At 50.8% G+C, this 11,396-nt stretch overlaps 1 protein-coding gene across 1 annotated transcript; it reads right to left on the bottom strand.

Moving 5' to 3' along the window:
- Nucleotides 1-292: 292 nt before the first annotated feature.
- On the bottom strand, nt 293-9,922 carry BRCC3 (BRCA1/BRCA2-containing complex subunit 3). The gene is made up of 8 exons (XM_078877861.1): nt 9,141-9,922; nt 7,790-7,910; nt 6,877-6,963; nt 5,720-5,808; nt 4,728-4,783; nt 4,395-4,526; nt 3,415-3,458; nt 293-2,283 (listed from the first exon to the last, which is right to left on the bottom strand). The coding sequence occupies exons 1-8, from the start codon at nt 9,243-9,245 to the stop codon at nt 2,132-2,134; spliced, it is 786 nt and encodes a 261-aa protein (XP_078733987.1). The 5' UTR covers nt 9,246-9,922; the 3' UTR covers nt 293-2,131.
- Between the last annotated feature and the right edge of the window lie 1,474 nt (nt 9,923-11,396).

The following is an 11,396-nucleotide window of genomic DNA, read 5'->3' on the forward strand; positions in this document are numbered from 1 at the left end:
TTGAAGAACCATACTATAAACCAACATTCTTCACACATCATTAGACCACACTGAAATGTTCACGCGGGTTTCAACACCTCCGCGACAGACACGCGCTCCGGAGTGATCCCTCTAGGAACTACGCCCTCAATGGTTCAAGTTCATTTATTAGGTGTAGCCCTGTGAGCTATTCGGCTCTTGAATAGGGTGCAACCGCAACAAACAAAAACATGAACAAGAAAACATCTTAAAGTGACTATGCAATGCTGAGATGGACTAAAAGACCGACACATTCATATCCTTGTGTTGACAGTAGTTTTATTTATATATTTACATACATGTCAAATCCCATGACCAAGGACGAGAAGTTTGCTAAGGTTGATTATGGTGTAGTCCGTTCTCTTATCACGTGGTAGTTGCGTTCCTGATGAACACCGGGTTATGGAAAAATCGCATTTTAATAACAATGTAGGATCAAGCAGTCCGCGATACGACGTGAGATGCATATGCAGGGTAAACAGTTTTATCCCGCTCACATCCATGTTATAAAAAAATGTGTTCCCTCATACATTCATCACGTTATATCCAATTCGCGTTATGATAACACGCGGCACTGTAGGATAACTGATTGTAGTTGATGAGAGAAACGGGTGTTATTTCAAACACGCTAGGCATGTTAACTCCAAACGCGGTTTACAAAGCAAACGCAAGGATACTCATTCATCTTGGGATATTCCACGTGGCAATTGAAATCACGTGCATCTGCTTCCAGCCCTGAACTAGCGTTGGAAATTCCACATTCCGATGGTGGTGAATTAATCCATCGGGACAATGACCATCAACTTCCCACAAAGCGGTATTCATTTTATGGACCCCAAAGGTGACCGAGTGGCTGAGTCGAGCCCGTAGCAGGATTGGAACTCGTAACTTTCCGATTGAGAGTCGCCGATTCTTCTGAGCCGCCTGGCCAGGTGAACTATTATCACGTGGGACTTCACGACAAGATGCTTCCTCTACATTTCTACAGCTGTGAAATCTACATTCTGGATTCTAAATTTAAGCCACTAGATCCTCCAGATTCATTTCAATGTAGATTTCAGTTTCGTATGTTTACATTACTCAATAGATTCCTGATGTAGATTCTATAGTAGCCTTGTTAATGTGGATTGTATAAGAGTCTATTTGCACAATCAAATAATTTCCAGCCATTATCAAGCCACGGACGGAGGAAGGCCTCGCCACACCAGGTTGGGTTACGGGGGTTGTTTTGTTGTCGTTTAGTACCACACTTGATCGTGTGGTCAGTGCAAGTTGGTGAAGCAAGCGGCACGCGGGACCCGTTCTGTGGCCAGGGATGCCAACTCGGCTCATCAGGTTCGTGGTGCAGCGCGCGCTAACCGCTGTGCCACCGCTCCACGCTTATCGTTACGTCCACGTAGATCTACCGCCCAGACCTCTTGCTCGTGAAGCGGGGGCTCAACACCGTCTACGGGGTCGGGGCGGCAGCATTTGCATGGTTGACCCGCTGACACTCCGAGCCTCCGCCCCCCCACCGTAATGCGCCGCTTTCGTTTTCGTGCTCCTCGCCAACACCACAGCCGTCGTCGCGGGGCCACCGGACATCGGCTCGTACCTCCCGCCGGTGTGATGTGGCAGTGGGAACACGTCGGCACGGCAGACGCCGCTATCTCCTTGCGCCAATGGACAATTCGGAGCAGCCCGCAGCAAGAACACCGGTCACCGATCTCAAACAATAGACCACAATTAATGCCACTGCCGGCTGGCGATCATTTGCTGGCAGTGTTTGGAATATTCACGACGCGAATCCCAAAGCCGTGTCCATTTGAGTCTATGGCTCTCGATGCAAGTCTGAGTCTCAATGCAAGTCTGATTCTATATATGCGAGTATAAATCTAAAACCATGGATCACACAGGAACGGCAATGCCCGATGCGATCATTCACCAGTGGACTTTCACCATGAGGCAACTGAAGCCATTCGCTGCCTCACTCGCCAACCTCAACATGAGCATACACACGCCACTGATGGAATCCCTGGCCGCACGTATGGAGAACCCAAAGCAACAATCCCAGTGACCACGCGGACAACGGAGCTTTGAGCCGGCCATGTCCGCGGCACCGCCGGCCGGGTCACTACTCCAGGGCCTCCAGCTGCTCCTGGAGCTTCTGCTTCTCCGCCTGGAGCTCGCGGATCCTCCACGCGTTCCGCTCTACGCGGTCCTCCAGGAACTGGAGCAGCGGCCCACTCACGTAGGCCATCTGGGAGCACAGGTTCCTCGTGAAAACTGCCAACGCGCAACACAGGAGGGGAGGAGAGTGCGGAGGATTGTCGCACGGCAGGACGGCGAGAGACGGTAGCGGCTTCTGGAGACCTTCATCCCCAGCGGTGGATTGACCGTGGCGAGTGATTTGTGGTATTGGCGTGTTTCCTTTGAAAAATGAACAAACCCCAAGTATAACATGAGCTCATGATGGATATATATATTATTTATCTGAGACAGTATCAACACTCTTTCAGAAAGAAGGGTCCCATGTCGGCATGTCGCTTCGGATGTGGGAGAAAAATGAAGCGGCGAGAGGAATCTCAAACCCATACTGGAAGGTCCACACAGATGGGTGCACGAACCCGCTTGGTGCACGAACCCGCTTGGTGCACTGCCGCCTGCTGCTGGCTGCCTTACAGTTGGATGGGTTTGGAAGCCCAACTAATCTACATCGAGGTTCAAGTCTATTTTGGAGAATTCAGGAGACCAGGGACATACAAGATCCCACCACGACCCTTTCCTCAACGCGCTGGATCACAGTTGTGTGCCAACCACGCAGCGAAAACTACTTTGAGCAATTGTGGTGCTCAGGCAGCACCACTCGTGCTGCTCTCCGGGACAGTTTTGAGCTCTTGTTGCTTTTCTACACAAATATCACACTATGAGACCTCCTTAACGCCTTTTGGCATCATCTGGTCCAACACCAATGGAGACTAGGCTCTAAGAAAAGCTGTCTCGGGTGTGGACCAATCAACTTCAAGGACAGTGCATATCATTATCACTATCAGAGTTGTTTCTTTTTGTTTGCATTTTGACTGCTTGTGTTGTGGTTATTGCAAACATGATACCTTGTATAAAGGTGTCAGTTTTTGTACCAGTTGAAAGGGTAAAAACCTATTACTATTAAAATATCACACTATTATTACATCTACACTTGTTGGCCCAGAAAAAACCCAGTCTCATGACTTTTTTTTTAAGGAGGGTCCCTGCAAGGTTTTCTCAGCAAAAGATCGCCATGGGTATTTCAATCGAGTGGTGTGTGGTGTAATTTTTTACATTTTGTAATTCTGAATCGCGACGCAGGTACACAATAGCCAACTACTCTTACGAAAGATGCCCCTGTGATTTGGGGCAGTGCGTTAGTCCGCTTACCTGTCCCGTTGTGTATCTTAGTGATGGGGTCCAGGCTGGTTAAACTGAAAACACAAACAGAATCAGTCTGAGAGCGGAAACGTCAGGTCTACCGTCACTGCCATTTACAACTGGCACAAAAGTATATGCTAATACACCGTAAGGATTATGTAACAAATGAGACGAAATGAGACGCTGTCTTTCCGACAGCTCTGTTCTTCACCCGAGGACGGCTGCTTGTGTTGTGGCCGAAACGTCGTGAGAATTTTATTATGTTTTTTATTATTTTATCATTTCCCTTCTACGTGACTTTACCGAAAGATCCAAAAATATGAATCCCTGCAGTCACGAAAGCTTTAAATCGAAATTTAAATGAGACGAAATCAACTAGGCAGAACGACAGCGGCAAACAACATGGTCAGCAGATACAAGAATAGACGCAAGACGACAGTTGGGTGAGGGGAGGTGATGTGGCCCAGCGGCAGGGTGCTTGCCGCTCGTTGCAAAAGTTTACGGTTTGGACCGAGCGGCCGCCCTGGTTATTACTGCGGCTGTGTGAACCGTAAGCTACGCGTCGTCCGATTCACGTTGCACGTTAGAGATCCAGCGACGTCAGTCGTAAGGGTAGGCCATTGGGTGCCGGCATCACGGTCCACATTTGGCAAATTCGAAAATTACCCGCAAATTGATACATTGGGATGAGTCGCAGCGCCTATCGACCCCCTATGGACAGGCTACAGGGCTTGAGCAATTGTTCGCAGTGCCAGTTCTGGCTGCCTGCCCACCTGTGTGCAGTTTCCCGCGACCCCGTTACAAATCGTGCAGGTACAATTGCCGAGATGCAATTCGCACGTTTGACGCTCCACAATAAATACAACAGGTCGCGTGAGATTACAAGCGGGTAATGGATCCCCGGCCCTTCTTGCCGTGCGCCACGGCCCCCGTCGCGATCTGCGAGTACGTATGTTGAACTCCCTTTCGCGCCATAAGCGCTCACGTACTTGAGAACCCTCCGGTACGCGTCCTGCTCCTCCTCGCACAGGCTCTTGGGCAGCTCAACGATGGACTCCAGGCACATCTGGCTGATGGTCGGGCACGGCACCACATGCACCGGGATCTCGACTCGCGATATCCTGCAGCACGCACAGAGACAACGTTTGGTGAGTTGTGAGTGTGATGGTGTGGTGAGCGTGTCTGGTGAGGGTGTCTGGTGAGTTGTGAGTGTGATGGCGTGGTGAGCGTGTCTGGTGAGTTGTGAGTGTGATGGCGTGGTGAGCGTGTCTGGTGAGGCTCGGGAGGCAGTGGTGTGAAGTGGGGAAGTGAGGGGCACTCACTCCTCTTCCCCGGGCACCTTCATGGACTGGAAGCAGGTGAGCAGCACGCGGCCAGTCTGTGGGGGATGGCAGGCACCGGCCATTAGGGGAACACAAAGTGACCCACACAGTGACAACACACAGTGACACACACAGTGACTCACACAGTGACTCACACAGTGACACACACAGCGTGACACACAGCGTGACTCACACAGTGACACACAGTGACACACAGTGACCCACACAGTGACAACACACAGTGACACAGTGACTCACACAGTGACACACACAGCGTGACACACAGCGTGACTCGACACACAGTGACACACAGTGACACACAGAGTGACCCACAGCGACTCACACAGTGACCCACAGTGACCCACACAGTAACCCACACCCCAAAAACCATCACACAGACCTACACACCGACCTACACCCCAACCAATAACTCACACAGCAACCAACACAATAAAACCACACCCCAGCCCACACACTGGCCAACACACAACAAACAGCAGCTGTCAATAAAAATTATTCATTTTTACTCGTGCCTGCTGGAGCCCAAATCTCTCTGTTTCAAGGCTCTGAACGACAATAACATCTGCAGGACCCATAACGTAGCCACAGCTACAATCAAATTACAGTACTCAGCTGGGATAAGAGAGCAATCATCACCCCCTACCGCAGAAACTTGGCAGGATCCTCCTGAACAAGTCATGAGGTTCGGCAAGGCGTAATAAAATAAACAGCATCCTTTAGTAAGTTGTTTGAACAATATCTGCAGAGCCATAATGGAATGTTCGCGGATCACTGGTGGCCCCTGATGTGCAGCCCCCATCAATAAACAAATGGTTGTTGCTGTCAAACCTCCAATGGTTTCAAATGTGTGGCGGCCCTCACACTGGCGATGGCATATCGGGGGAAAGTGGCTCCGCTCTGAAAATGAAAAACGCTGCGTTAAGAGGGACAGCGTTAGAGGGAGCCCGCAGGGCAGCACTGTGGCCCCTCACCTTGGTGTTCTTGTCGTCGGAGAAGCAGGCGAAAATGAGTCCCACGAAGCAATCGTCCATCATCTGGTACATGGCCTGCGTGCCCACGTCTGACACACGCCAACAACTTTCACGCTCGCCATAACGCATCCACCACCGTGCACCCCAAACAACCAATCTTCTTCTACTGGTCCCTTGGCCTGTTGGGCCATGACAGACTCCTTCACCGATATCTCCTTGCAGTGGTTCATCTCCACTTCTACTCTGTCCGTCGCTGCGTCGTTCAACTGCGACGGCGTTTCATCCCGCCCGGTGTTTGACGTCCGGCCATGTCCTGGGTTTCCTCTCTCCCGAGCTCCTTCTCCCGGTCCCTCAGTCGCCATTCACCCCGGCCACATGTCCAAAATACTGCAGGATCCTGAACTAGACCTAAATAAGTAGCCCTGATTCTTTGCTTCATCTATCCAGGACATCCTTGTTTAAGTGCTGCTCATTATAATAAAGTTTAAGAATTCAACGAAAGGCTTTAATTTCGAAGGCAGTGATTCTCCTTTCTTCTTCATTTGCTAAAGAGCCCAAAACATATACAATAGCAACAATAATTAGAAGACGCACAGGTAGGCTGGCTGGCATGAGTTTGATGCCTTGATAGAGGTGACTGGGTAGCTCAGAGAGTTAATTTCTGTGTCTTGAGCACAACCGACACTGCTGAGATCCTGGGACCCGCACTGGCTGCCACAGTGGTGCGATGGCACCGCAGATTTGCAATCCAGGTCGCCGGTTCGATCCAATCTCCCAGCGCGGCTGTTGAAACGATGCTGCAAGTTTCTTAAACCCTCCCACCCCCCCACCGTCTAGCTACCCCCAGCAGCATAAATGCATTCACCAGTTGATTGCGGTGAACGTTCTTACCTGCCCCAAGTGGACATCTGTGAAAAAGAGCTTTATAGCTCATCGGATTCCTCCAGTGTAAATAAACATTCTGATTCTGACTGATGATTGGCCGGTCACATGTGGTGGAGTAAAACGTGGGTACTCCCACCTCTTCCAAGACATCTGGTCAGCATGGAGGCCCTTCTGCCAGCAGTTGAGCCAACAAGCAAATTACAAGGCTGGATCTTCAATCTGGACACTGTCAGAGCGCTACGGCGCGGTTCCTGCTTGCTGTGCACACTCACCGACATGCGAGGGCCACACCGTGATGTGTGGGTGGGAGTGGTACCACCCCACCACGCGCATCGGCTTCCCACTCTGCACCGCCAGTCTGTGGAAATGAGTCAAGGACCAGCAGAGACGTTGCGGAGACGACGACTGGAACTGGGAACCCATCAGGTGGGCCGGCGGCAGGGCGAACCCGGCTCCCAATCGCGAGGTTGGGAGTTCAAATCCTGGTTGGGGGGTGATTCAGCCCATCGTCCCTCTAGTAATGAGTATCAACAAAACGAGTAGTACCACTTTGTTGGGAAGTTGACAGCGGTTGTCCTATTGGAATTTCCACCCCCAGCTCATCTCTGTAAACAGAACAAGAGCACCGTCTCAATGCTCATTTCAGCAAGAAATCACCTGCATTAGTATATTATATTTACACTTCAATGACACAAAGGTTTTAGAGTAAAAGCCTTGTAAGATTATAATAATACGTAATTCAGACTAATAATCTTTATCCGAAAGAAATCCGAGGAGCTAAGAAGCTCTTTTATAATAGATGTTCAGTCGGGGCAGGTCAGAAAGTTACAACGGCAAATGTATACACAGGAAAGACCCAAGGAGTCTCAAGAGTAATTTCCAGGTGGGTCCTGCATTGCAATATTTTGCCAATTCCTTTTCAAAAGTCAAAGTGATTTCTCGCCCAAAATGAGCATTGAGGATAGCGCTCATCTTCTGTACACAGCTGGCTTGGGCCCAAGCAGTAGCGAGGGAGCAAGGATAATGACATGCACAATACCTATTTGCTGTGTGAAGTCACAGCAAGCACGGCTCGGCTTCTACGGTGGGGAAAAAAAAACACCTGGGCACGGCCCCGGCACGGCACGGTTGTGCCAGTGGAAAAAGATGCAGAGGTGCAAGCGGCCGCGGGGGGGGGGGAGGATATCTCGGCCTCGGTGGAGGCGGCCGACAGCTGCTCCGGGGAGATCTCCACGCGGTCTTTGCGCTTGTCCGAGCGCCGGAGGATGATCACCGAGTAGATGTGAACCACCTCGCTTGTGTCCACCTGCAAGAGGGCGACCCAGAGCAGCGGGAGGCTCGGCTGGCGGTACGGCGATCAGTCAGGTCTGGGTGGGATGGGGCCTGTGTCGATGGGGTTCTGTAGGGGCTGAGAGGATGCAGTCTGGCGGTAATGGGGGTAATGGGGGTGGGTCGGGTCTAGGTGAACTGGGTCTCTAAGACCTGGGTAGATGGAGACTGGGGTGAGTTGGGTCTGTAGTACTTGGGTGGATAGGGTGAATTGGGTCTGTGGGATTTGGGTGAATAGGGTGAATTGGGTCTGTAGTACTTGGGTGAATAGGGTGAATTGGGTCTGTGGGATTTGGGTGAATAGGGTGAATTGGGTCTGTGGGATTTGGGTGGATAGGGTGAATTGGGTCTGTGGGATTTGGGTGAATAGGGTGAATTGGGTCTGTAGTACTTGGGTGGATAGGGTGAATTGGGTCTGTGGGACTTGGGTGGATAGGGTGAATTGGGTCTGTGGGACTTGGGTGGATAGAGTGAATTGGGTCTGTCGTACTTGGGTGAATAGGGTGAATTGGGTCTGTGGGATTTGGGTGAATAGGGTGCATTGGGTCTGTCGTACTTGGGTGAATAGGGTGAATTGGGTCTGTGGGATTTGGGTGAATAGGGTGCATTGGGTCTGTAGTACTTGGGTGGATAGGGTGAATTGGGTCTGTGGGATTTGGGTGAATAGGGTGCATTGGGTCTGTAGTACTTGGGTGGATAGGGTGAATTGGGTCTGTCGTACTTGGGTGGATAGAGTGCATTGGGTCTGTGGGACTTGGCAGAATGGGGTCTGGGGGTGTATGGGGTTAGTAAGGCCTGGATCAGGGGTCTGTAACCTGCGGCTTTCCAAGGCCGCATGCGGCTCTTTAAGGACTGCTGCCTTCGTAACGTTATTTTACGAGGACCACAGTCTCGTATTCATCACGTGCATTGCGGCTCTTGAAAATATTAGTGGTGAGGTTGGTGGTGGTGAGGGTGGTGGTGGTGAGGGTGGTGGTGAGGGTGGTGGTGAGGGTGGCGGTGAGGGTGGTGAGGGTGGCGGTGGTGGTGAGGATGGTGGTGAGGGTGGTGGTGGTGGTGGTGAGGATGGTGGTGAGGGTGGTGGTGGTGAGGGTGGTGGTGGTGAGGGTGGTGGTGGTGAGGGTGGTGGTGGTGAGGGTGGTGGTGGTGGTGGTGAGGGTGGCGGTGAGGGCGGTGAGGGTGGTGAGGGTGGCGAGTCGCCGCTCACCTCCCCGATGCACAGCCCCATGACCTCCTCGCGCTCCGTGGAGAGCGCGTGCGTGAGGCACACGTGGAGCGCGTCCGCCCGCACGCGCGCCGCCTGCACCACCATGACGAGGACGACTTTGACGAGGACGACTTTGACGAGGACGACTTTGACGAGGACGACTTTGACGAGGACGACTTTGACGAGGACGACTTTGACGAGGACGACTTTGACGAGGACGACTTTGACGAGGACGACTTTGACGAGGCCACCAGTGTCGGATTATCCTAGCGGCACAAGTAGCTACATATGTAGTAGTAGTAGCTACGGGCCCCGCAGTTCCAAGGGCCCCGCGCTAAATGATTTCGCGCTATCAATTCCGGTTCAGTGATTCTGCACTTGCTCTATTACTATAGTACTATACCGCCTTCGACTTTTATAAACTACTGGGTATTTAAGGTTAGCGATTTTTTTTCGTATTATCCGGCTGTATAGCAAATGAAAACAATCGATTTACTTTACTCTGCAAGTAAAAAAACGTGTTTTTCTTATGAACGTCCACTTTATAACAAATGTTACAGGCCCCTGCACGAGCTTAATGCGGCACTGGCTGAGGTGATGGTCTCGAGATCTCGAGGCGGTCTTCTTCTTGTTGCTGTTGTTGTCACTGCGTGGGAGGCGGCGACCGAGTGATGAGGAACGAGGAGTTGTGAGCAGGTTGCAAGGATGGATGGAGCGACGACAAGGGGAGGAAACGACCAGGAGCTGATGATGATGTTGTTGTTGATCCTGAAGTCAACTTCCAAACCGGAAATGCGCGAACCCTCGTCGCGTTGTCAGATGGGAGGATTTTCCCCTCGGACCGGCGATGAAGTGCTGTGGGCATACCGCCCTCTAGTGGACACCTCGTGGTGTAGCCCGCATGGCCACCCCCCCGTGCCCGGCCACCCACCCCCCCACGTGCCCGGGGAGGGGCTGCTCACCCCGTGGTGCCCTGATAAAACTCAACGTTTAACCTACTCACGCCGGCTTGTGCCCGCCCTCAGTCGGGCATATTTGCGGAATACACCACGCCGCCGTTGACCCTGCAGGCCATTGACCGAGCAACCCAACGTTGCTACCAGCAGCTTCCTCCGCAGCAGGACAATGTGTTTGAATATCCGCGAGGGATGGCCATGATGCACCGCGCTGGGTCGCTGTGCAGTTCGTGTTGTGGGACAGCAGAGAGGACAGGGCGATGCGATTCACTGTCGCACTGCAGTGCTCTGCTCCAGGATTCTGTGCTCCCTCCCCGCCCCTCAACAACCAGCATTGGCCAGGGTGGTGAAGTATGGTCAAACAATGGCCTGCGGTGCGGCGAGGCCCTCATCCAGCAGTGGATTGACACAGGGGTTGTGTTTGTGATCTAGTTTGTTGGTTGGTACCACCTCTAACTGGAGACTATTGTAGCGCAATAGATTAAAAACATTCGAGATTTTTAAAAATATAAATCACACTCAATATTTTTTACGTGTAGCGTCTACATCGTTTTGTAATAATAATGACAATGTCTATAGCAGTGACATGATAGGCCATTTCAAAGGCGTTTATTTTGAGCGTTGCAAATCCACAAACATAACCAAACTAGACTGTCATTGTAGCGTGTTGTATCATCTTGTGCACAAACATCTATGCATGAATGTATGTTTGTCAAAATATGAATGTATTATGTAGGTTGTGCATGAGTGTATTATTTCCTTTGTGGACTGAATTTGTATGTGTATAGAAATCAAGTATTCTGGAAATGTTCATGTTTGCTTCGTAAAGGGATGTAAAGTTAATGCCTTCCCCAAAAAGTCGGTTTGCACAATGAAATAATGTTTATTCCCCAAACCAGTTCATTATGCTTGCAGTTTTGGAAAATAAAGATGTAATTCCGTGAGAGAAATCACTTGAGCTGCTGTGTACTGATTGTGATCTCCAAAAACATGACCGCCTGCTTTAAAATTTAAATAAATATTCGCTAAGTATAGATATTTTATATAGTGCCATTCAAGCATTTCATAACGCGGTAGAATGTTTTAAATCCAGTTTTCACACAAAGGCGCGGGAAGCCGGACAAGGCAGACAGAACTGGCGCAACAATTGCCAAATCTCTGGTTTTATATTTGGACGTTTGGCAAGCTTCACTGATGAGTGTTTATACATCTGCGAGGTGGGTAACAATCCCGTACAGATAAAATGCACTTGTATGTATAACTTCTTTCGCACGTGCACATCGGAGGTGCGGGGGGAAGG

Source organism: Lampetra fluviatilis, chromosome 49 (genome assembly GCF_964198595.1).
Source record: "Lampetra fluviatilis chromosome 49, kcLamFluv1.1, whole genome shotgun sequence".
NCBI lineage: Eukaryota > Metazoa > Chordata > Hyperoartia > Petromyzontiformes > Petromyzontidae > Lampetra > Lampetra fluviatilis.

Bases quoted from the DNA above. Each gene is read 5' to 3' on its own strand.
- BRCC3 (XM_078877861.1), bottom strand. From the start codon at position 9,245: ATGGTGGTGCAGGCGGCGCGCGTGCGGGCGGACGCGCTCCACGTGTGC. The intron at 4,784-5,719 runs GTGAGGGGCCAC...CATCCCCCACAG, and splicing joins CCGACGACAAGAACACCAAG to ACTGGCCGCGTGCTGCTCAC. The intron at 3,459-4,394 runs GTACGTGAGCGC...TTGTGTTTTCAG, and splicing joins GCGTACCGGAGGGTTCTCAA to TTTAACCAGCCTGGACCCCA.